This window comes from Lithobates pipiens, unplaced genomic scaffold (assembly GCF_037356315.1).
Source record: "Lithobates pipiens isolate NorthernLeopardFrog02 unplaced genomic scaffold, aLitPip1_a1.2 Scaffold_30, whole genome shotgun sequence".
Lineage (NCBI taxonomy): Eukaryota > Metazoa > Chordata > Amphibia > Anura > Ranidae > Lithobates > Lithobates pipiens.
The window spans coordinates 46533586-46560150 of NW_027507791.1; the positions used below are offsets into that span (position 1 = coordinate 46533586).

At 51.8% G+C, this 26565-nt stretch overlaps 1 protein-coding gene across 1 annotated transcript in view; it reads right to left on the minus strand.

The window, feature by feature from the left end:
- The window catches only part of APH1A (aph-1A gamma-secretase subunit), a gene marked incomplete in the record, with an annotated part of 22085 nt that extends 14423 nt beyond the window's left edge, over nucleotides 1–7662 (minus strand). Inside the window, 3 exon segments of the mRNA XM_077464162.1 lie at nucleotides 505–578; nucleotides 3369–3539; nucleotides 7492–7662. Coding sequence (XP_077320288.1) covers nucleotides 505–578; nucleotides 3369–3539; nucleotides 7492–7604 — 358 coding nt within the window.
- Between the last annotated feature and the right edge of the window lie 18903 nt (nucleotides 7663–26565).

Consider the following 26565-nt stretch of genomic DNA (forward strand, 5'->3'; position numbering starts at 1 on the left):
TGGCCAATTAGCCACATACACCGAATTCCAGCGGTTAAAAAAAAAAAATCAGCAGATTCTTGTGGTTGGAATGACATGTGCATGCGTTTAGCGACGGCTGCTCATGCTATATAAACTAAATGACAAGCTGACAGCTGTTCACATGTAGCCACACACCAATCGGTAACCTGTGGTTAGAGACAGATGTCTACATACAGCTGACTGGGTCCAGGCTCGGACATCCGTCCCCAACCGCAGGTAACCCTATGGTGTGGACACATGCCCAACAGAGTCGCCAATTCACATGCACCTGTCAGAATCCATTGATTCTTGCTGTTGGATTTCGATGTATGACTAACCGGCCGCATGTAGGAGGCCTAAAGTGTGTGTGTGTGTAGGTGCAATAATCCAAATTATATTCAGATTCTCCATTCAGCTTTCTGCTACAAAATTGATAAAATAAAATAGAAGGCAACAAAAAAATTGCTGGTTTTCTGAGTAGGTAAAATAAGGAATGCTACTCACCGTAGGCCATCTGCTGAATAGAGATTGGAGATCTTCCATCTTCACTGATCTGAGCCAGACCCTCAATGGCTTTCCTGCAATAGGACAGAAGTTTATTCTCCGGTCTAATGACATCTCTTGTGACTTTACTGCTCCATGCAATATTTTATAGGATAACTCTACTTTTACATTCTTTATATACAGCGGGGGAAAAAAGTATTTAGTCAACCACCAATTGTGCAAGTTCTCCCACTTAAAAAAAGGGATGACCCATTGGTTGCCAGCACTCTCCTCTCCCCTGCAGCAGGAACCGGCTAACACAGGAGAGCTAGATTCATGTGACCGGATTCCTGATTGTACCAGGTGAATAAAAAGGTGTCCATGTTCTGTATGACAGTCAGACAAAAATTTCTATTTTTAAGAAGAGATCAGCCTCCATGGTTCCCTTTTAATAGGATTCCTCTAAAGCATAATAAAAGCTTCTTTTGTTTGAGCACCAGAGTTGGCAATCTCATACACGTCATTTATTGGTTGACCGCGGGAACTGAGCATCATGTGGGTGAGAGGTTTACCCCCATCAATGTCAGCTTTGTCTTTGTTCAGGGTTGTTGCTTTCTCTATGGAATTCCAAATGGCCAAAAAAAAAAAAAAAAAGCTGTATGATGCACAGCGTACGTATAACGTTTACTGCAAAGTAGAAGCGGCTTTAGAAAGAACTGCTACCTACAACTGAGGAGCAACTGCCGAATGTTTCCAAACCCTGAACCCCCCCTCCCCCCGATGGTGTGGTCCCCTGCTCCTCGCCTCCCCCCCCCCCCCCCCCCCGAGCTGGGGTCCCCTGCTCCTCGCCTCCCCCCCCCCCCGAGCTGGGGTCCCCTGCTCCTCGCCCCCCTCCCCCCGATGGTGTGGTCCCCTGCTCCTCGCCTGCCCCCCCCCCCCCCCCCCGAGCTGGGGTCCCCTGCTCCTCTCCTCCCCCCCCCCCCCCGAGCTGGGGGTCCCCTGCTCCTCGCCTCCCCCCCCCCCCCCCCCGAGCTGGGGTCCCCTGCTCCTCGCCCCCCTCCCCCCGATGGTGTGGTCCCCTGCTCCTCGCCTCCCCCCCCCCCCCCCCCGATGGTGTGGTCCCCTGCTCCTCGCCTCCCCCCCCCCCGATGGTGTGGTCCCCTGCTCCTCGCCTCCCCCCCCCCGGGGCTGGGGTCCCCTGCTCCTCGCCTCCCCCCCCCCCGGGCTGGGGTCCCCTGCTCCTCGCCTCCCCCCCCCCGGGGCTGGGGTCCCCTGCTCCTCGCCTCCCCCCCCCCCCGAGCTGGGGTCCCCTGCTCCTCGCCTCCCCCCCCCCCCCGAGCTGGGGTCCCCTGCTCCTCGCCTCCCCCCCCCCCGGGCTGGGGTCCCCTGCTCCTCGCCTCCCCCCCCCCCGGGCTGGGGTCCCCTGCTCCTCGCCTACCCCCCCCGGGCTGGGGTCCCCTGCTCCTCGCCTCCCCCCCCCCCCGAGCTGGGGTCCCCTGCTGCTCGCCTCCCCCCCCCCCCCCCCCCCGAGCTGGGGTCCCCTGCTCCTCGCCTCCCCCCCCCCCCCCCCCGAGCTGGGGTCCCCTGCTCCTCGCCTCCCCCCCCCGAGCTGGGGTCCCCTGCTCCTCGCCTCCCCCCCCCGAGCTGGGGTCCCCTGCTCCTCGCCTCCCCCCCCCCCGAGCTGGGGTCCCCTGCTCCTCGCCTCCCCCCCCCCCCCGAGCTGGGGTCCCCTGCTCCTCGCCTCCCCCCCCCCCCGAGCTGGGGTCCCCTGCTCCTCGCCTCGCCTCCCCCCCCGAGCTGGGGTCCCCTGCTCCTCGCCTCCCTCCCCCCCCGAGCTGGGGTCCCCCTGCTCCTCGCCTCCCCCCCGAGCTGGGGTCCCCTGCTCCTCGCCTCCCCCCCGAGCTGGGGTCCCCTGCTCCTCGCCCCCCTCCCCCCGATGGTGTGGTCCCTGCTCCTCGCCTCCCCCCCCCCCCCCGAGCTGGGGTCCCCTGCTCCTCTCCTCCCCCCTCCCCCCCGAGCTGGGGTCCCCTGCTCCTCGCCTCCCCCCCCCCCGAGCTGGGGTCCCCTGCTCCTCGCCTCCCACCCCGAGCTGGGGTCCCCTGCTCCTCGCCTCCCCCCCCCCCCCCGAGCTGGGGTCCCCCTGCTCCTCGCCTCCCCCCCCCCCCCCCCGAGCTGGGGTCCCCTGCTCCTCGCCTCCCCCCCCGAGCTGGGGTCCCCTGCTCCTCGCCTCCCCCCCCGAGCTGGGGGTCCCCTGCTCCTCGCCTCCCACCCCGAGCTGGGGTCCCCTGCTCCTCGCCTCCCACCCCGAGCTGGGGTCCCCTGCTCCTCGCCTCCCCCCCCGAGCTGGGGTCCCCTGCTCCTCGCCTCCCACCCCGAGCTGGGGTCCCCTGCTCCTCGCCTCCCACCCCGAGCTGGGGTCCCCTGCTCCTCGCCTCCCACCCCGAGCTGGGGTCCCCTGCTCCTCGCCTCCCACCCCGAGCTGGGGTCCCCTGCTCCTCGCCTCCCACCCCGAGCTGGGGTCCCCTGCTCCTCGCCTCCCACCCCGAGCTGGGGTCCCCTGCTCCTCGCCTCCCACCCCGAGCTGGGGTCCCCTGCTCCTCGCCTCCCACCCCGAGCTGGGGTCCCCTGCTCCTCGCCTCCAATCCCATCCCGGGGTCCCCTGCTCCTCGCCTCCAATCCCATCCCGTGTTCCCCTGCTCCTCACCTCCCATCCCCATGTTCCCCTGCTCCTCACCTCCCATCCCATGTTCCCCTGCTCCTCACCTCCCAATGTTCGATATACTCGCAGATTTAGAAACATTAACAAATTGAAGCCAAACTCCAGCACACACTACATATACACATGCACACACCCCTACAAATGAAGGGAAAACGTGGAAACTCACTTGAGCAGTCTGTAGTAGGCATATCTGAAAGCCTCCTGAAGCAGAACAGAGATGGCGGCTCCAAATATAAGCAATCCATACTGCAGGCTGGAGTCATTCTTATTGCTGACCTGGACCGATATGAACCAGACCAGAGAGGACAGGAGGACCGACACCAACCAGAAGAAAGATCTGCAGGAGAAGAACAAGGACAGGTCACATACTGAGCTCAGACTACACAGTGATTGTACTATATGGGGGGGTCAAAAAAAAAAAAAACCTACATGAGTTACTGAACACAATCAGGTAGTCTTTACCCCCCCCCCCCCCCCCCCCCGTACACTGCGTATAGAGACCCAGTCACTGACTGTCCTGGGAACCTCCAAATATGCTGAGCATTGCTCTAAACACCCCACTAAGCTTACCCTCAGCACCCCTCTATATGACTGGGGGAACTGTATACATTCAACATGGCTCTGGGGTAAAATTATATATATTTATATTACACACACACACACACAGTATCTCACAAAAGTAAGTACACCCCTCACATTTTCTGTAAATATTTTCTTCTATCTTTTCATGTGACAACACTGAAGAAATGACACTTGTCTACAATGTAAAGTAGTGAGTGTACAGCTTGTATAACAGTGTAAATTTGCCGTCCCCTCAAAATAACTCAACACACAGCCATTAATGTCTAAACCTCTGGCAACAAAAGTGAGTACACCTCTAAGTGAAAATGTCCAAATTAGGCCCAATTAGCCATTTTCCCTCCCCCGGTGTCATGTGACTCGTTAGTGTTACAAGGTCTCAGGTGTGAATGGGGAGCAGGTGTGTTAAATTTGGTGTTATCGCTCTCACTCTCTCATACTGGTCACTGGAAGTTCAACATGGCACCTCATGGCAAAGAACTCTCTGAGGATCTGAAAAAATAATTGTTGCTCTACATAAAGATGGCCTAGGCCAGTGATGGTGAACCTTGGCACCCCAGATGTTTTGGAACTACATTTCCCATGATGCTCTGGCACTCTGCAGTGTAGTTGAGCATCATGGGAAATGTAGTTCCAAAACATCTGGGGTGCCAAGGTTCACCATCACTGGCCTAGGCTATAAGAAGATTGCCAAGACCCTGAAACTGAGCTGCAGCACGGTGGCCAAGACCATACAGCGGTATAACAGGACAGGTTCCACTCAGAACAGGCCTCGCCATGGTCCACCAAAGAAGTTGAGTGCATGAGCTCAGCGTCATATCCAGAGGTTGTCTTTGGGAAATAGACGTATGAGTGCTGCCAGCATTGCTGCAGAGGTTGTAGGGGTGGGGGTCAGCCTGTCAGTGCTCAGACCATACGCCGCACACTGCATCAAAGTGGTCTGCATGGCTGTCGTCCCAGAAGGAAGCCTCTTCTAAAGATGATGCACAAGAAAGCCCGCACACAGTTTGCTGAAGACAAGCAGACTAAGGAGATGGATTACTGGAACCATGTCCTGTGGTCTGATGAGACCAAGATAAACGTATTTGGTGTCAGATGGTGACAAGCGTGTGTGGGGGCAACCAGGTGAGGAGGACAAAGACAAGTGCGTCTTGTCTACAGTCAGGCATGGTGGTGGGAGTGTCATGGTCTGGACCGGGGAGGAGGAAATATAAGAAGCTCAGTTTCAGAAAGATTGAGTTGGAGGAAGTGGTGTGACCTCCATACCGATATGTCATTCAGTAAGTTGGAGATCGGTGAGGAGATGGAGGGGGTGAGTTGAGGAGTGGGGAGATAGATCTGGGGTGTCGTCGGCATAGAGGTGGTATTGGAAACCGTGGGAGGTTATCAACTGGCCCAGGGAAGAGGTATAGAGTGAGAATAGGGAGGGGCCCCAAGGACGGGACCTTGGGGTACCCCAACAGAGAGAGGAAGAGGAGCGGAGGAGATGGAGTTGTGACACTGAGTGCTCTGAGATAGGTAGGAGGAGAACCAGGATAAAGCAGAATCACGGAGGCCAAGGGAGTGGAGTTTGCTGAGAAGGAGGGGCAGAGAGGTCTATGAGTATAGAGTATGGAGTAACGGCCACTGGTTTTAGCAGTTAGTAGGTCATTGGTGAGTATTAGTAGGGCAGTTGCAGTAGAATGTTGTGGGTGGAAGTCGGACTGTAGGGGGTCGAGAAGGTTGTTGTCCATGAGGTAGCGACTCATTCGGTCATGGACAAGACGATCGATGAGCTTGGAGGCAAACGGGAGCAGGGAGATGGGTCTTAAGTTATTCAAACAGGTGGGGTGTAGTGAAGATTATTATTATTTTTTTTTTAAGTATGGGGGGTAACCAGTGCATATTTGAGGGGGGGGGGTGGGTGGGGAAGATGTTGAAGATGTGGACAACTGGCCTGTTAGTGGGCCCTGAGGACGGGGTTGATGACCACTGGGTTAGGGAGCTTAGGATGGAGCAGGAAGGTGGTCGCAGTAATTGTGAAGGGACGGGGTCCAGGGGGGGGACGGGTGGTGAGGTGGGCAACGGAGAGGAGTTGATCAATTCATTGGTGGTAACCGAGCAGGAGGAGGAGGAGAGTATTGAGTGCGGTGTTGGACCGATGTGTTGGTTAGGGGAGGAAGTTGAACATCTCCTCACAAATGGCGTAGATTTTGCTTCTGGAATGGTTGGCAATCTCTTGAGTGGTAAGCAGTTGGTGGGAGGAGGGGCAGTGTGGGGGGCAGTGAGGAATTAATAAGGGTAGAAAAGAGTTGGACGTTTGGATGAGAGGGTTTTAACAGGACTATATACCCCAAATACACACTCAACACCCCTCTACCGAACTAGGAGGCAACATACATACCCGACATGACTCTATACACCACAATATATATTCAGTACCCCTCTACATGACTGGGGCCCCCCCATATATCCAACATGACTTTATACACCCAGCCTGACTCTATACACCCCAATATACTGCACATCCAGTAACCTTTATATAACCAGGGACCCCATGTGTGTGTGTGTGTGTGTATATATATATATATATATATATATATATATATAGTCCCCCAATAGGACCGCTATATATATATATATATATATATATATATACCCCCCCCCCCAAATTTAACAGTTGCCCTCATATACACTCAGCCCCGATACCCCAGAACTCCCAACAGAGCTCCCCCATACAACACAGGACCCCTCCCCCACCAATACACCCCACCCTCTTATACAACAGTCAAAAAAATAATAATAATAATAATAATATATATATATATATCCCCTCCCCCACATGTACTCTCTCCCCTTTCATCAGGTACCCCTCCCCCACATGATAGGACCCCCTGCAATATAACAGCCCCCTCCCCTCAACCTCTCATACAGTCAGCCCCATATATATATATATATATATATATATATATATATATATACCCTCTACATTCATCAGGTACCCCTCCCCCATATGCTAGGACCCCCAACTTATCCCCCCCCCTTATATAACAGCCCCCTCCCCCAATACACCCCAACCTCTCATGAAAGAGTCACCCCCATATATATCCCCCTCCCCCACATATACACTCTCCCCTTTCATCGGGTACCCCTCCCCCACATGATAGGACCCCCAACATATCCCCTCCCCCCAATACACCCCAACCTCTCATACAACAGTCACCCCCATATACACACCCCTCCCCCACATCTACTCTCTCCATTCATCAGGTACCCCTCCCCCACATGCTAGGACCCCCAACTTATCCCCTCCCCCAATACACCCCAACCTCTCATACAACAGTCACACAATAATATATATATATACCCTCTCCCCTTTCATCAGGTACCCCTCCCCCACAATATAACAGCCCCCTCCCTCCAACCTCTCATACAACAGTCACCCCCCATACATATATACACACCTCCACTACATATACCCTCTCCCCTTTCATCAGGTACCCCTCCCCCTACATGATAGGACCCCAACATACCCCTCCCCCCAACCTATCATACAACACTCACCCCCATACCCCTCCCCCACACAATAGGACCCCAACATATCCTCCCCACCCCCAATACAACATGCACCCATATATATATCCCCTCCCCCACGTATACTCTGTCCCCTTTCATCAGGTACCCCTCCCCCACATGATAGGACCCCCAACATATCCCCCCCCAGACAGTACCCGGCCACCAGGATGATGACCCGGAGGGGGTCCCGGGCGATAGTGAGGACGAAGAGGGACAACGCCGGTCCGAAGGCCACGAAGGTGCAGCCGAAGAACACGGCCGCCCCCATCTCCCGGACACCGGACACTTCCGCCTTCCGCTACGGCGGCCGGGGAGGGACTAGTCGGCCACGCACGACTCCGCCCACCGACGCATGCCGGGGGATCACGTGCGCGCTCTGGCCTGGCTTCTGCGTGCGGTGCGCGCCCTCTGCTGGCGAAGGGAGGAAGCGCCCGTCCCCGCATTACAAGCAGAGGCCGCTAGAGGCTCCCTGGAGCTGAGCAAGTGTCTGATAGGAAGCACTACAAATCCCAGCATGTCAGAGTCCATCATAGACTTCCTGTAAGCCTTAATGCCCCCCCCTCCCACCCCCGTACACACGATCAGAAAAACCAGACGACAGATCGAGCGACTTTTTACGCTTAATAGTCGCAAATAGAAATTGAATAGGTTACTAAAGTCACGAAAATTCTCCTACGACAGAATAAAAAATAAATAAATCAGAAGTGATGTCACGTGTTGTGATGTGATTTGTATTTTGTATTTTCCGACAACAACTGTCCTGACTGAATGAAAATCGTCCGATCTGGTATCGTACGCGGAAAAAAATTTCGCGCTTGTCCGATCTAATAATATCGGATGAATTGTCGCGATCGGCTCTCGAAAGCTCAGTGCTAACAATCCGATTATCGTACGATCGTGCCGAAAGCAATATTAAATATCGGGACACTTTTTTGCATGGTAGGCGGGAGCCTTGCTATAATTAGGGGGCGTGGTATTTGTTTGTAGGCGGGGCATACCATAGCAGAAAAATGCACTGAACACAAAAAAAGCAAACAGCGGGTGTGGTTTGCGCAGAATAGAGGGCGTGTCTTAAATGGGCGTGGCTGAGAAGGAGTGTGGTATGAAATGAATGAGGGATGGAGGGAGAAAGAAAGAAAGAGGGAGAGAAATAGAGAAAGAAGGAGGGATGGAGGGACAGCAGGCCCAGATCTTACACCACAATAGAAATATGTGTATTCTATAAAGTTTAACAATCAGCAGATAAAAGATACTCCAAATACCTGGTGTTGGTGCTTCAATCATCCCGGCACCATGGTTGTTATGGTGTCAGGATGATTGAAGCGCATTATTCCTATTATTACATTGTAATATAAAATGAAATCATTCAACTCTCCATAATGCATAATCAGTGGGAGCCATGAGCGCGTCACTAGCCCCATCGCCTGCCATTAGGTGTCCCCAGCAGAGTACCCCCTTACATCAGGCATTGCCAGCTGACTCCTCCCTTACATCAGACATTGCCAGCAGATTCCCCCCTTACATCAGGCATTGCCAGCAGAGTCCCCCCTTACATCAGGCATTGCCAGCAGAGTCCCCCTTACATCAGGCATTGCCAGCTGACTCCTCCCTTACATCAGGCATTGCCAGCAGATTCCCCCCTTACATCAGGCATTGCCAGCAGAGTCCCCCCTTACATCAGGCATTGCCAGCAGAGTCCCCCTTACATCAGGCATTGCCAGCTGACTCCTCCCTTACATCAGGCATTGCCAGCAGATTCCCCCCTTACATCAGGCATTGCTAGCAGAGTCCCCCCTTACATCAGGCATTGCCAGCAGAGTCCCCCTTACATCAGGCATTGCCAGCTGACTCCTCCCTTACATCAGACATTGCCAGCAGATTCCCCCCTTACATCAGGCATTGCCAGCAGAGTCCCCCTTACATCAGGCATTGCCAGCAGAGTCCCCCTTACATCAGGCATTGCCAGCTGACTCCTCCCTTACATCAGGCATTGCCAGCAGATTCCCCCCTTACATCAGGCATTGCCAGCAGAGTCCCCCCTTACATCAGGCATTGCCAGCAGAGTCCCCCTTACATCAGGCATTGCCAGCTGACTCCTCCCTTACATCAGGCATTGGCAGCAGAGTCCCCCCTTACACCAGGCATTGCCAGCTGACTCCTCCCTTACATCAGGCATTTCCAGCAGAGTCCCCCCTTACATCAGACATTGCCAGCTGACTCCTCCCTTACATCAGGCATTGCCAGCAGAGTCCCCCCCCTTACATCAGGCATTGCCAGCAGAGTCCCCCCTTACACCAGGCATTGCCAGCTGACTCCTCCCTTACATCAGGCATTGCCTGCTGACTCCTCCCTTACATCAGGCATTGCCAGCAGAGTCCCCCCTTACATCAGGCATTGCCAGCTGACTCCTCCCTTACATCAGGCATTGCCAGCTGACTCCTCCCTTACATCAGGCATTGCCAGCAGAGTCCCCCCTTACATCAGGCATTGCCAGCGGAGTCCTCCCTTACATCAGACATTGCCAGCTGACTCCTCTCTTACATCAGGAATTGCCAGCGGAGTCCCCCCTTACATCAGGCATTGCCCACGGAGTCCCCCCTTACATCAGGCATTGCCCGCGGAGTCCCCCCTTACATCAGACATTGCCAGCTGACTCCTCCCTTACATCAGGCATTGCCAGCTGACTCCTCCCTTACATCAGGCATTGCCAGCAGAGTCTCCCCTTACATCAGGCATTGCCAGCAGAGTCCTCCCTTACATCAGACATTGCCAGCTGACTCCTCTCTTACAACAGGAATTGCCAGCGGAGTCCCCCCTTACATCAGACATTGCCAGCAGAGTCCCCCCTTACATCAGACATTGCCAGCATAGTCCCCCTTACACCAGGCATCCCCCCAATGAATCCCCCCCTTTCCTTACATCAGGCATTCCCAGCAGTGGAGACTCTCTCCACCGCCATTACTAAATAGAATAAGACAAAAACAGCCGGGTGGCTGCCAATAGCAATTTAGCTGCGGCGCCGCCCACCCCCTGCCCCTTCCCACATCAGTTCACAAACAGACGGCAGCGGGGCGGGAGGTGGGCTGGTGCCACAGATCAAATTCTATTGGCAGCCACCCGGCCATTACTAACATGGCCCACATTTGCTAGTGGGTGACCTGGGTCCTGGTGCCACAACTGTCCACATTGCTGCCCTCATATTTGTGGATGCCAGAGGTGTCTTTCCCCGCCTGTCAGGACTGTAGCATGGAGCAGGTGAAGTGCTGTGGAACTCCTCGGCTCCATGCTACAGTCACTACACTGGGAGTTGTCAGCAGCGCTGTGCTTAAAAAAAAAAGCACAGGAATAAATATTGATCTGCATTTGTGCAAGAGTTGCGGGGGGATTCATTAGTAAGAGTGGAGGGGGAGGGACTTGTGAGAGAGCTGGGGGGCATTAGTAAGAGGGGAGGGTGATAAGTAAGGGAGAGGAGGGGGAATTGGAGAGAGAGCTGGGGGGGGGGGGCATTAGTAAGAGCGGAGAGGGGCTTGTGAGAGAGCTGGGGGGTATTAGTAGGAGGGGAGGGGGGATGAGTAAGAGAGAGGAGGGGGAATTGGAGAGAGAGCTGGGGGGGCATTAGTAAGAGGGGAGGGGGGACTTGTGAGAGAGCTGGGGGGCATTAGTAAGAGAGGAGGGGGGATTAGTAAGAGAGAGGAGGAGAATTGGAGAGAGAGCTGGGGGGGGGGGGGCATTAGTAAGAGAGGAGGGGGAATTGGAGAGAGCTGGGGGGGGGGGGGATTAGTAAGAGAGGAGGAAGAATTGGTGTAAGAGGGGAGGGGGGATCAATAAGAGGGGAGGGGGAATTGGTGAGAGCTGGGAACCATTGGTGAGAGAGCTGAGTTTTGTTTAGCCACACCCATTATGCCCCTCCCACCATTAAGACTTTGGCCACACCCACATTTTTCCATCATGCATGCTGCAGCTAATTTACTCCCTCAATTGTCCCTCATTGTGAAGTTCAAAGGTTGGGAGGTATGGTGGACCTGCCAATTCTGTTCAATGGCAAATGCCAATTAAGCTCCACAGTGCCGGGCAGCAGGGGCGTACTAAGCGGGGGGGCGTGCTGCCCTGGGTGCCACACACTGGGGGGGGTGTCAGGCCAGCGCCCCCCCCCCCCCCGCAACTGAAGTGTCAGACAGCGCCGTGCCTCGGGTTCGCAGCCCACACAGAGAGAGCCCGAGGCACTGGCAGTGGGCGGCATTGCGGGGGGGGGGGGGGGGGGGTGCGAGCAGCACCTGAGTGGAGTGACATCAGCTGGCTCAGTGACCCGGCACAATAATCCCCTTCTCTCTCTGTGGTCGTGTCGCGCGGCCGTTCTGATCAGTCTCGGGCAGCGGCTGTCACTCACAGCCGAGCAGAGTGAAGCCGCCTCCCCCTCCTCTATGCACAGCACTGTGTAGACAAGGAGGGGGAGGCGGCTTCATTCTGCTCGGCTGTGAGTGACAGCCGCTGCCCGAGACTGATCAGAACGGCGCGACGTGAGTCACGCGACCACAGAGAGAAGGGGATTATTGCGCCGGGTCCCGGATCACTGAGCCCACAGGTGACACTTCACTCGGGTGCTGCCCACACCTCCCCCCTGCAATGCCGCTGCCTTGGGCTCGAGGTACACTATGGGTCCTTAGGGGAGGCTGTGCACTGTAGGGGGGTTCTTTACTGTGGTGGGTCCTGCACTGTAGGGGGGGTCCTGCACTGTAGGGGGTCCTGCACTGTAGGGGGTCCTGCACTGTAGAAGGGTCCTGCACTGTAGGGGGGGTCCTGCACTGTGGGTGGGGTCCTGCACTGTAGGGGAGTCCTGCACTGTAGGGAGGTCCTGCACTGTAGAAGGGGTCCTGCACTGTAGGGGGGTTCTGCACTGTAGGGGGTCTGCATTGTAGGGGTCTGCACTGTAGGGGGGTCCTGCACTGTAGGGGGTCCTGCACTGTAGGGGGTCTGTACTGTAGACGGGGTCCTGCACTGTAGGGGGGTCCTGCACTGTAGGGAGGGTCCTGCACTGTAGGGGGTCCTGCACTGTAGGGAGGTCCTGCACTGTAGAAGGGGTCCTGCACTGTAGGGGGGTCCTGCACTGTAGGGGGTCTGCACTGTAGGGGGGGTCCTGCACTGTAGGGGGTCTGCACTGTAGGGGGGGTCCTGCACTGTAGAGGGTCCTGCACTGTAGGGGTCCTGCACTGTAGAAGGGGTCCTGCACTGTAGGGGGTCCTGCACTGTAGGGAGGTCCTGCACTGTAGAAGGGGTCCTGCACTGTAGGGGGTTCTGCACTGTAGGGGGGTCCTGCACTGTAGGGGGGTCCTGCACTGTAGAAGGGGTCCTGTACTGTAGGGGAAGATTCGGCACTGTAAGGGAGTCTGTACTGTAGGGGGGTCTACACTGTAGATGGGGGTCTGTATGGTAGGGAGGGGGGTCTGCACTGTAGGGGATCTGTGTAACATGCAGAGGGTCCAGAGCTGTGAGGGGCTGTGTAATGTAAAGGGGTGCAGAGGTGCAGGGTGCTGTGTAATGTAAAGGGGTCCAGAGGTACAAGGGCTGTGTAATGTAAAGGGGTCCATAGGTTCAGGGTGCTGTGTAATGTAAAGAGATCCATAGGTACAAGGGCTGTGTAATGTAAAGGGGTCAGGAGGTTCAGGGTGCTATGTTATGTAAAGGGGTCCAGAGGTACAAGAGCTGTGTAATGTAAAGGGGTCCAGAGGTGCAGGCTGCTGTGTAATGTAAAGGGGTCCAGACGTGCAGGGCGCTGTGTAATGTAAAGGGGTCCAGAGGTGCAGGCTGCTGTGTAATGTAAAGGGGTCCAGAGGTGTAGGCTGCTGTGTAATGTAAAGGGGTCCAGAGGTGCAGGCTGCTGTGTAATGTAAAGGGGTCCAGAGGTGTAGGCTGCTGTGTAATGTAAAGGGGTCCAGAGGTGTAGGCTGCTGTGTAATTTAAAGGGGTCCAGAGGTGCAGTTGTGGAGAGGGGGGGGGGTACACAGTAGTGACAAAAAGATATTGAAGGATGCAGAGGTACGCAGGGGACACGGTGGGTGTTTTTACATTTTATGGTGGGGGGGGGGGGTGCCAGATATAGGATCCGCCCCGGGTGCCAAATGCTCTAGGTACGCCCCTGCCGGGCAGTGAACACAGGGCCCACTAGAGGACATCGGGCCCTCAGGCCACCCTCATGAAGTCTGTTTCTGATTGAGACATTCGCACCAGTGGTCTGCTGGAGGTCATTTTGTAGAGCTCTCAGTGCTCATCCTGTTCCTCCTTGCACAAAGGAGCAGATACAGGACCTGCTGATGGGTTAAGGACCTTCTACGGCCCTGTCCATAGTTCCTAGAGTAACTGCCTGTCTCCTGGAATCTCCTCCATGCTCTTCAAACTGTGCTGGGAGACACAGCAAACCCTCTGCTAATGTATTGATGCACCATCCTGGAGGAGTTCGACTGCCTGTGCAACCTCTATAAGGTCCAGGTATGGCCTCATGCTACCAGTAGTGACACTGACCCTAGCCTAATGCAATACTAGTGAAAAACAGTCAAAAAAGACGAGTAGGGGGAAAAAAAAAAATGCCAGCTGCCTCCACCTGCAGAACCATTCTTGTTTTGGAGGTCGTCGCATTGTTGCCCATCTAGCGCACCTGTTGTTAATTTCATTAACACCAAAGCAGATGAATCTGATTAACAACCTTACCTGAACAGATCAATATCCCGGGAGTTTCCTTGACTTGATGCCATACTTTGATTGAAAAGTGTTTCTTTATTTTTTTGAGCTTTGTATAGATTTATATATATATATATATATATATATATATATATATATATATATATATATATATATATATATATATATATATATATATATATATATATATATAGTATTTATAAAATATTCTTTAAATAAAAATAATTATATTATATCATAATAATAATAATATTATATCAATATAAAATATAATATAATATTGTATAAATATAATTTATATTATAATGTAATTATAACATGATAATAATTTATGATATATACCTTTCTGTTATAAAAAAAAAAAAATCCTATTTAGAAATCTTTACACCAGTCTCTGCCTAAGGTTAGCAATGCTTAGACAGCATACAGACTCCATGCAGACTCCATTTGCATGTATACATGAAAACATGAGAAAAAAAAATGCATTGTCTGTTGTAACGTGTACGGTGTTATCTTTTGTTCTGTTACCTTTATTGAATAAAAGACATTTCACCTATTGCTGTGGGCAATTTTATTTTGAGCTTTTACAAATGCATCCAAAGAGTTCTACATCACAGTGATATAGACACAAGATGGCGCTCTCGCATCACGAAACATCCATGTCTGGTTGGCGTTCCGTTATAATGGGATAAAGTATGTGGACATCCTTCCAATGAGTTCAGGTGTTTCCAGGGAAGGGTACCATTATTACCACAGTATACAAAGACATTTAGACAATTGTGCTATTTTGGCAAACCTATTTGGTGAAGACCCTTTTCTGTTCAACCATGACTGTGCCCCTGTGTACAAAACCAACTCCATGAAGACATGGTTTGATGTGTTTGGTGTGGAAGAATTGAAGCTTCCTGTAGAGAGCTCTGACCTCACCCCTAATGAACATCTTTGGGATGAATTGGAACCCCAAATTGCGAGCCAGATTTTCTCATCCAACATCTGCACCTGACCTCATAAATGGTGGACAGCTCCATAAAGACACGGTGTGACCAGTTTGATGTGGAATAACTCAAGTTACTTGCGTAGAATCCTGGCCTAAACCCTACTGAACACCTTAGGATTGAAATAGAATGGCAATTATAAACCGGATTTCTAATCCAACATCAGTACCAGACTTTAGAAATGGTGGCCAAATCATAAAGACATGATTTGAGGGGTTTGGTGTGGATGAACTCAAGTTGCCTCCACAGAGCTCTGACCTCAACCCTACGGAACACCTTTTGGATAAATTGGAAGCCCAATTGTGAACCAGATATTTTCATCAAACATCAGTACTTGACCCTATAAATGGTGGCCAGGTCCATAAGGACATGGTTTGACCAGTTTGGTGTGGTGGAACTCAAGTTGCCTGCACAGAGCACCAACCTCAGACCCTACTGAACACTATAGAAATGAACTGGAACTCCAATTGTGAACTAGGTATTTTCATCAAACATTAGTACTTGACCCTATAAATGGTGGCCAGGTCCATAAGGACATGGTTTGACCAATTTGGTGTGGTGGAACTCAAGTTGCCTGCACAGAGCACCAACCTCAAACCCTACTGAACACTATAGAAATGAACTGGAACCCCAATTGTGAACCAGGTATTTTCATCAAACATCAGTACTTGACCCTATAAATGGTGGCCAGGTCCATGAGGACATGGTTTGACCAGTTTGGTGTGGTGGAACTCAAGTTGCCTGCACAGAGCACCAACCTCAGACCCTACTGAACACTATAGAAATGAACTGGAACCCCAATTGTGAACCAGGTATTTTCATCAAACATCAGTACTTGACCCTATAAATGGTGGCCAGGTCCATAAGGACATGGTTTGACCAGTTTGGTGTGGTGGAACTCAAGTTGCCTGCACAGAGCCCTAACCTCAAACCCTTTTGAACACTATAGAAATGAACTGGAACCCCAATTGTGAACCAGGTATTTTCATCAAACATCAGTACTTGACCCTATAAATGGTGGCCAGGTCCATAAGGACATGGTTTGACCAGTTTGGTGTGGTGGAACTCAAGTTGCCTGCACAGAGCACCAACCTCAGACCCTACTGAACACTATAGAAATGAACTGGAACTCCAATTGTGAACTAGGTATTTTCATCAAACATTAGTACTTGACCCTATAAATGGTGGCCACGTCCATAAGGACATGGTTTGACCAATTTGGTGTGGTGGAACTCAAGTTGCCTGCACAGAGCACCAACCTCAAACCCTACTGAACACTATAGAAATGAACTGGAACCCCAATTGTGAACCAGGTATTTTCATCAAACATCAGTACTTGACCCTATAAATGGTGGCCAGGTCCATGAGGACATGGTTTGACCAGTTTGGTGTGGTGGAACTCAAGTTGCCTGTACAGAGCACCAACCTCAGACCCTACTGAACACTATAGAAATGAACTGGAACCCCAATTGTGAACCAGGTATTTTCATCAAACATCAGTACTTGACCCTATAAATGGTGGCCAGGTCCATAAGGACATGGTTTGACCAGTTTGGTGTGGTGGAACTCAAGTTGCCTGCACAGAGCACCAACCTCAGACCCTACTGAGCACTATAGAAATGAACTGGAACTCCAATTGTGAACTAGGTATTTTCATCAAACATTAGTACTTGACCCTATAAATGGTGGCCAGGTCCACAAGGACATGGTTTGACCAATTTGGTGTGGTGGAACTCAAGTTGCCTGCACAGAGCACCAACCTCAAACCCTACTGAACACTATAGAAATGAACTGGAACCCCAATTATGAACCAGGTATTTTCATCAAACATCAGTACTTGACCCTATAAATGGTGGCCAGGTCCATAAGGACATGGTTTGACCAGTTTGATGTGGTGGAACCCAAGTTGCCTGCACAGAGCACCAACCTCAAACCCTACTGAACATTATAGAAATGAACTGGAACTCCAATTGTGAACCAGGTATTTTCATCAAACATCAGTACTTGACCCTACAAATGGTGGCCAAACCATAAGGACATTGTTTGATCAGTTTGGTGGGAGGAACTCAAGTTGCTTGCACAGAACCCTAGCCTCAACCCTAAAGAAAACCTTTGGGATGGATTGGAACATTAGTTATGAACCAAGTCTTCCCATTCAACAGCAGTACCTGACATCATAAACGGTGGCCAGCTCCATACCTGGAATGCTGATGGTGAGCCAGGTCTTCTCATCCAACATCAGTATGTGACCTTACAAATGTTCTTTTGGGTGAATGGACACAAATTCCCCCAGACACACTCCAAAATCTTGTGGCACACCTTCCCAGAAGAGTACAGAATGTTAATGCAGGGGCTCCATATTAATCATACCGTAGATGCTAAGTGTCTCAGGGCAATCCCACATCTTGGTCCTCTGTCCCACTGATGTTGTGTCCTGAGCCATGTCCTGGGATCACAGCATCAACCTTATATAATTTATTACACATGCACAGTAACAAAAAAGGCATTAGTTGTATGGGATAGAAACCTCAAGTTGGAGGTCCCAACATTTTTAAAAGCAAGCTCTGGGTGGGACCAACTCCTACAGTGGGCATGATGGGATGTCCCAGCATATTTAGAAGTGGGGTTTGGGCAAAACCAACTTTTAAAGTAAATGTGATTTGGGTACTCTCACCAAAAAAAGTGAGCAAACTAAATGTAGACCATGGGTAGAGTTAACAATGTCCTGGGATCTGGGACCATAAGTATGTAATACTAATCACCAGGTGAAAAACAAATTCTGGGAAACTTGAGTGTGCCTGCACTGCTTGGGTTAACTACTTTAGGTCTAGGGGGCATAGAAAATAAGATCTACTTACCTGATCCTCCACGACCCTGCACTGCTAGAACAGTCCTTGTAGCGCCTTCGGTCGTGAGGTCATCAAGACCACTGCAAAGTCCTTAGTTCTGCATTGGACATGATGATGCCAAGGGACAGTCCACCTCTGGAGCATGGGGGGAGTACCATCTACCGCAGGAGTGGAGGATCCATTAAGTAAAATCCTTTTACTCTTCCCTACTCCTAAACAAGTGGTTAAACCCCTGCGGTGCCGATAGAACCCCACTGCAAGGAGCAACTTTTAGATTTCCCAGAGTCGGGTCTTAAGCTGACTCTCTGGATTCAGAACTTTCTACAGTATGTGACCAATACAAAACGAGTATGCAGATCAGAAATGCTTGTTCAGGCTCAGTGGCTCAAAGTATTGAAGTAAGTAAAAAGGTAAGTATTCCTGTGTAATGATGGGGGTAATATGGGGGAGGGGGTCCTGTGTAATTATGGGAGAGGGGTCCTGTAAAATGATAGGGATAGTATGGAGGAGGGGCCTGTGTAATGATGAAGGAGCTGGTCCTGTGTAATGATGGTGTAGTATGAGGGAGGGGTCCTGTTTAATGATCGGGGTAGTATGGGGGAGTCATCCTGTGTAATGTTGGGGATAGTATGGAGGAGGGGTCCTGGGTAATGATGGATGTATAGGGGAGGGGTCCTGTGTAGTGATGGATGAGGCAGGTCCTGTGTAATGATGGGGGTAGTGTTGGGGAGGGGTCCTGTGTAATAGTGAAGGAGGGGGTCCTGTGTAATGACGGATGAGGCAGGTCCCTGTGTAATGATGGGGGTAGTACTGGGGAGGGGTCCTGTGTAATAGTGAAGGAGGGGGTCCTGTGTAATGATGGGGATAGTATGGGGGAGAGGGTCCTGTGCAACGATGGGGTAGTATGGTGCAGGGGACCTGTTTAATGGTGGAGGAAGGAGTTCCTGTGTAATGATAGGTGTATAGGGGGGGGGGGGGGGGGGTCCTGGGTAATGATGGAGGAGGGGGGTCCCGTGTAATGATGGGGGTAGTATGGGGGAGAGGATCCTGTGTAATTATGGGGTAGTATGGGGGAGGGGTCCTGTTCACTGATTGGAGTATTATGGGGGGGGGGCTGTTTAATGGTGGAGGAGGTGGGTCCTGTGTAATGATGGGGATAGTATGGAGGAGGGGTCCTGGGTAATATGGGGAGGGGGATCTTGTGTAATTGTGGAGGTTGTATGGGGGAGGGGGTCTTGTGTAATGATGGGGGTCGTATGGGGGAGGGGGTCCTGTGTATTGATGGATGTATGAGGGGAGGGGTCCTGTGTAATAATGGAGAAGGTGGGTCCTGTGTAATGGTGGAGAAGGTACAGAGGGTGGGTCCTGTGTAACGATGGAGAAGGTGGGTCCTGTGTAATGATGGAGAAGGTGGGTCCTGTGTAATGATGGAGAAGGTGGGTCCTGTGTAATGATGGAGAAGGTGGGTCCTGTGTAATGATGGAGAAGGTGGGTCCTGTGTAATGATGGAGAAGGTGGGTCCTGTGTAATGATGGAGAAGGTGGGTCCTGTGTAATGATGGAGAAGGTGGGTCCTGTGTAATGGTGGAGAAGGTGGGTCCTGTGTAATGGTGGAGCAGGTGGGTCCTGTGTAATGGTGGAGAAGGTGGGTCCTGTGTAATGGTGGAGAAGGTGGGTCCTGTGTAATGGTGGAGAAGGTGGTTCGTGTGTAATGGTGGAGAAGGTGGGTCCTGTGTAATGATGGAGAAGGTGGGTCCTGTGTAATGATGGAGAAGGTGGGTCCTGTGTTATGGTGGAGAAGGTGGGTCCTGTGTAATGATGGAGAAGGTGGGTCCTGTGTAATGATGGAGAAGGTGGGTCCTGTGTAATGGTGGAGAAGGTGGGTCCTGTGTAATGATGGAGAAGGTGGGTCCTGTGTAATGATGGAGAAGGTGGGTCCTGTGTAATGATGGAGAAGGTGGGTCCTGTGTTATGGTGGAGAAGGTGGGTCCTGTGTAATGGTGGAGCAGGTGGGTCCTGTGTAATGATGGAGAAGGTGGGTCCTGTGTAATGGTGGAGAAGGTGGGTCCTGCGTAATGATGGAGAAGGTGGGTCATGTGCAATGATGGAGAAGGTGGGTCTTGTGTAATGGTGGAGAAGGTGGGTCCTGTGTAATGATGGAGAAGGTGGGTCCTGTGTAATGATGGAGAAGGTGGGTCCTGTGTAATGATGGAGAAGGTGGGTCCTGGGTTATGGTGGAGAAGGTGGGTCCTGTGTAATGATGGAGAAGGTGGGTCCTGTGTAATGATGGAGAAGGTGGGTCCTGTGTAATGATGGAGAAGGTGGGTCCTGTGTAATGGTGGAGAAGGTGGTTCGTGTGTAATGGTGGAGAAGGTGGGTCCTGTGTAATGATGGAGAAGGTGGGTCCTGTGTAATGATGGAGAAGGTGGGTCCTGTGTTATGGTGGAGCAGGTGGGTCCTGTGTAATGGTGGAGAAGGTGGGTCCTGTGTAATGGTGGAGAAGGTGGGTCCTGTGTAATGGTGGAGAAGGTGGTTCGTGTGTAATGGTGGAGAAGGTGGGTCCTGTGTAATGATGGAGAAGGTGGGTCCTGTGTTATGGTGGAGAAGGTGGGTCCTGTGTAATGATGGAGAAGGTGGGTCCTGTGTAATGATGGAGAAGGTGGGTCCTGTGTAATGGTGGAGAAGGTGGGTCCTGTGTAATGATGGAGAAGGTGGGTCCTGTGTAATGATGGAGAAGGTGGGTCCTGTGTAATGATGGAGAAGGTGGGTCCTGTGTTATGGTGGAGAAGGTGGGTCCTGTGTAATGGTGGAGCAGGTGGGTCCTGTGTAATGATGGAGAAGGTGGGTCCTGTGTAATGGTGGAGAAGGTGGGTCCTGCGTAATGATGGAGAAGGTGGGTCATGTGCAATGATGGAGAAGGTGGGTCTTGTGTAATGGTGGAGAAGGTGGGTCCTGTGTAATGATGGAGAAGGTGGGTCCTGTGTAATGATGGAGAAGGTGGGTCCTGTGTAATGATGGAGAAGGTGGGTCCTGTGTAATGGTGGAGAAGGTGGGTCCTGTGTAATGATGGAGAAGGTGGGTCCTGTGTAATGATGGAGAAGGTGGGTCCTGTGTAATGATGAAGAAGGTGGGTCCTGTGTTATGGTGGAGAAGGTGGGTCCTGTGTAATGGTGGAGCAGGTGGGTCCTGTGTAATGATGGAGAAGGTGGGTCCTGTGTAATGGTGGAGAAGGTGGGTCCTGCGTAATGATGGAGAAGGTGGGTCATGTGCAATGATGGAGAAGGTGGGTCTTGTGTAATGGTGGAGAAGGTGGGTCCTGTGTAATGATGGAGAAGGTGGGTCCTGTGTAATGATGGAGAAGGTGGGTCCTGTGTAATGATGGAGAAGGTGGGTCCTGGGTTATGGTGGAGAAGGTGGGTCCTGTGTAATGATGGAGAAGGTGGGTCCTGTGTAATGATGGAGAAGGTGGGTCCTGTGTAATGATGGAGAAGGTGGGTCCTGTGTAATGATGGAGAAGGTGGGTCCTGTGTAATGGTGGAGAAGGTGGTTCGTGTGTAATGGTGGAGAAGGTGGGTCCTGTGTAATGATGGAGAAGGTGGGTCCTGTGTAATGATGGAGAAGGTGGGTCCTGTGTTATGGTGGAGAAGGTGGGTCCTGTGTAATGATGGAGAAGGTGGGTCCTGTGTAATGATGGAGAAGGTGGGTCCTGTGTAATGGTGGAGAAGGTGGGTCCTGTGTAATGATGGAGAAGGTGGGTCCTGCGTTATGGTGGAGAAGGTGGGTCCTGTGTAATGATGGAGAAGGTGGGTCCTGTGTAATGATGGAGAAGGTGGGTCCTGTGTAATGATGGAGAAGGTGGGTCCTGTGTTATGGTGGAGAAGGTGGGTCCTGTGTAATGGTGGAGCAGGTGGGTCCTGTGTAATGATGGAGAAGGTGGGTCCTGTGTAATGGTGGAGAAGGTGGGTCCTGCGTAATGATGGAGAAGGTGGGTCCTGTGCAATGATGGAGAAGGTGGGTCTTGTGTAATGGTGGAGAAGGTGGGTCCTGTGTAATGGTGGAGAAGGTGGGTCCTGTGTAATGATGGAGAAGGTGGGTCCTGTGTAATGGTGGAGCAGGTGGGTCCTGTGTAATGATGGAGAAGGTAGGTCCTTTGTAATGGTGGAGAAGGTGGGTCCTGTGTAATGATGGAGAAGGTGGGTCCGGTGCAATGATGGAGAAGGTGGGTCTTGTGTAATGGTGGAGAAGGTGGGTCCTGTGTAATGATGGAGAAGGTGGGTTATGTGTAATGGTGGAAAAGGTGGGTCCTGTGTAATGATGGAGAAGGTGGGTCCTGTGTAATGATGGAGAAGGTGGGTCCTGTGTAATGATGGAGAAGGTGGGTCGTGTGTAATGGTGGAGAAGGTGGGTCCTGTGTAATGATGGAGAAGGTGGGTCCTGCGTAATGATGGAGAAGGTGGGTCCTGCGCAATGATGGAGAAGGTGGGTCTTGTCTAATGGTGGAGAAGGTGGGTCTTGTGTAATGATGGAGAAGGTGGTTCGTGTGTAATGATGGAGAAGGTGGGTCCTGTGTAATGATGGAGAAGGTGGGTCCTGTGTAATGATGGAGAAGGTGGGTCGTGTGTAATGGTGGAGAAGGTGGGCCCTGTGTAATGATGGAGAAGGTGGATCCTGTGTAATGATGGAGAAGGTGGGTCCTGTGTTATGGTGGAGAAGGTGGGTCCTGTGTAATGATGGAGAAGGTGGGTCCTGTGTTATGGTGGAGAAGGTGGGTCCTGTGTAATGATGGAGAAGGTGGGTCCTGTGTAATGATGGAGAAGGTGGGTCCTGTGTAATGATAGAGAAGGTGGGTCCTGTGTAATAATGGAGAAGGTGGGTCCTGCGTTATGGTGGAGAAGTTGGGTCCTGTGTAATGATGGAGAAGGTGGGTCCTGTGTAATTATGGAGAAGGTGGGTCCTGTGTAATGATGGAGAAGGTGGGTCCTGTGTAATGATGGAGAAGGTGGGTCCTGTGTTAAGGTGGAGAAGGTGGGTCCTGTGTAATGATGGAGAAGGTGGGTTATGTGTAATGGTGGAGAAGGTGGGTCCTGTGTAATAATGGACAAGGTGGGTCCTGCGTTATGGTGGAGAAGTTGGGTCCTGTGTAATGATGGAGAAGGTGGGTCCTGTGTAATTATGGAGAAGGTGGGTCCTTTGTAATGATGGAGAAGGTGGGTCCTGTGTAATGATGGAGAAGGTGGGTCCTGTGTTATGGTGGAGAAGGTGGGTCCTGTGTAATGGTGGAGAAGGTGGGTCCTGCGTAATGATGGAGAAGGTGGGTCCTGTGCAATGGTGGAGAAGGTGGGTCCTGTGTAATGATGGAGAAGGTGGGTTATGTGTAATGGTGGAGAAGGTGGGTCCTGTGTAATAATGGAGAAGGTGGGTCCTGCGTTATGGTGGAGAAGTTGGGTCCTGTGTAATGATGGAGAAGGTGGGTCCTGTGTAATTATGGAGAAGGTGGGTCCTGTGTAATGATGGAGAAGGTGGGTCCTGTGTTATGGTGGAGAAGGTGGGTCCTGTGTAATGGTGGAGCAGGTGGGTCCTGTGTAATGATGGAGAAGGTGGGTCCTGTGTAATGGTGGAGACGGTGGGTATTGTGTAATGATGGAGAAGGTGGGTCCTGTGCAATGATGGAGAAGGTGGGTCTTGTGTAATGGTGGAGAAGGTGGGTCCTGTGTAATGATGGAGAAGGTGGGTTATGTGTAATGGTGGAGAAGGTGGGTCCTGTGTAATGGTGGAGAAGGTGGGTCCTGTGTAATGATGGAGAAGGTGGGTCCTGTGTAATGGTGGAGAAGGTGGGTCCTGTGTAATGATGGAGAAGGTGGGTCCTGTGTAATGATGGAGAAGGTGGGTCCTGTGTAATGATGGAGAAGGTGGGTCCTGCGTTATGGTGGAGAAGGTGGGTCCTGTGTAATGATGGAGAAGGTGGATCCTGTGTAATGATGGAGAAGGTGGGTCCTGCGTAATGATGGAGAAGGTGGGTCCTGTGTAATGATGGAGAAGGTGGGTCCTGTGTTATGGTGGAGAAGGTGGGTCCTGTGTAATGGTGGAGCAGGTGGGTCCTGTGTAATGATGGAGAAGGTGGGTCCTGTGTAATGGTGGAGAAGGTGGGTATTGTGTAATGATGGAGAAGGTGGGTCCTGTGCAATGATGGAGAAGGTGGGTCTTGTGTAATGGTGGAGAAGGTGGGTCCTGTGTAATGATGGAGAAGGTGGGTTATGTGTAATGGTGGAGAAGGTGGGTCCTGTGTAATGATGGAGAAGGTGGGTCCTGTGTAATGATGGAGAAGGTGGGTCCTGCGTAATGATGGAGAAGGTGGGTCCTGTGCAATGATGGAGAAGGTGAGTCTTGTGTAATGGTGGGGAAGGTGGGTCCTGTGTAATGATGGAGAAGGTGGGTTATGTGTAATGGTGGAGAAGGTGGGTCCTGTGTAATGATGGAGAAGGTGGGTCCTGTGTAATGGTGGAGCAGGTGGGTCCTGTGTAATGATGGAGAAGGTAGGTCCTTTGTAATGGTGGAGAAGGTGGGTCCTGTGTAATGATGGAGAAGGTGGGTCCGGTGCAATGATGGAGAAGGTGGGTCTTGTGTAATGGTGGAGAAGGTGGGTCCTGTGTAATGATGGAGAAGGTGGGTTATGTGTAATGGTGGAAAAGGTGGGTCCTGTGTAATGATGGAGAAGGTGGGTCCTGTGTAATGATGGAGAAGGTGGGTCCTGTGTAATGATGGAGAAGGTGGGTCGTGTGTAATGGTGGAGAAGGTGGGTCCTGTGTAATGATGGAGAAGGTGGGTCCTGCGTAATGATGGAGAAGGTGGGTCCTGCGCAATGATGGAGAAGGTGGGTCTTGTCTAATGGCGGAGAAGGTGGGTCTTGTGTAATGATGGAGAAGGTGGTTCGTGTGTAATGATGGAGAAGGTGGGTCCTGTGTAATGATGGAGAAGGTGGGTCCTGTGTAATGATGGAGAAGGTGGGTCGTGTGTAATGATGGAGAAGGTGGGTCGTGTGTAATGGTGGAGAAGGTGGGTCCTGTGTAATGATGGAGAAGGTGGGTCCTGTGTAATGATGGAGAAGGTGGGTCCTGTGTTATGGTGGAGAAGGTGGGTCCTGTGTAATGATGGAGAAGGTGGGTCCTGTGTTATGGTGGAGAAGGTGGGTCCTGTGTAATGATGGAGAAGGTGGGTCCTGTGTAATGATGGAGAAGGTGGGTCCTGTGTAATGATGGAGAAGGTGGGTCCTGTGTAATAATGGAGAAGGTGGGTCCTGCGTTATGGTGGAGAAGTTGGGTCCTGTGTAATGATGGAGAAGGTGGGTCCTGTGTAATTATGGAGAAGGTGGGTCCTGTGTAATGATGGAGAAGGTGGGTCCTGTGTAATGATGGAGAAGGTGGGTCCTGTGTTAAGGTGGAGAAGGTGGGTCCTGTGTAATGATGGAGAAGGTGGGTTATGTGTAATGGTGGAGAAGGTGGGTCCTGTGTAATGATGGAGAAGGTGGGTCCTGTGTAATGATGGAGAAGGTGGGTCGTGTGTAATGGTGGAGAAGGTGGGTCCTGTGTAATGATGGAGAAGGTGGGTCCTGCGTAATGATGTAGAAGGTGGGTCCTGTGCAATGATGGAGAAGGTGGATCTTGTCTAATGGTGGAGAAGGTGGGTCTTGTGTAATGATGGAGAAGGTGGTTCGTGTGTAATGATGGAGAAGGTGGGTCCTGTGTAATGATGGAGAAGGTGGGTCCTGTGTATTGATGGAGAAGGTGGGTCCTGTGTAATGGTGGAGAAGGTGGGTCCTGTGTAATGATGGAGAAGGTGGGTCGTGTGTAATGGTGGAGAAGGTGGGTCCTGTGTAATGATGGAGAAGGTGGGTCCTGTGTAATGATGGAGAAGGTGGGTCCTGTGTAATGATGGAGAAGGTGGGTCCTGTGTAATGATGGAGAAGGTGGGTCCTGCGTTATGGTGGAGAAGGTGGGTCCTGTGTAATGATGGAGAAGGTGGGTCCTGTGTAATCATGGAGAAGGTGGGTCCTGTGTAATAATGGAGAAGGTGGGTCCTGTGTAATAATGGAGAAGGTGGGTCCTGCGTTATGGTGGAGAAGTTGGGTCCTGTGTAATGATGGAGAAGGTGGGTCCTGTGTAATTATGGAGAAGGTGGGTCCTGTGTAATGATGGAGAAGGTGGGTCCTGTGTTAAGGTGGAGAAGGTGGGTCCTGTGTAATGATGGAGAAGGTGGGTTATGTGTAATGGTGGAGAAGGTGGGTCCTGTGTAATGATGGAGAAGGTGGGTCCTGTGTAATGATGGAGAAGGTGGGTCGTGTGTAATGGTGGAGAAGGTGGGTCCTGTGTAATGATGGAGAAGGTGGGTCCTGCGTAATGATGTAGAAGGTGGGTCCTGTGCAATGATGGAGAAGGTGGATCTTGTCTAATGGTGGAGAAGGTGGGTCTTGTGTAATGATGGAGAAGGTGGTTCGTGTGTAATGATGGAGAAGGTGGGTCCTGTGTAATGATGGAGAAGGTGGGTCCTGTGTATTGATGGAGAAGGTGGGTCCTGTGTAATGGTGGAGAAGGTGGGTCCTGTGTAATGATGGAGAAGGTGGGTCGTGTGTAATGGTGGAGAAGGTGGGTCCTGTGTAATGATGGAGAAGGTGGGTCCTGTGTAATGATGGAGAAGGT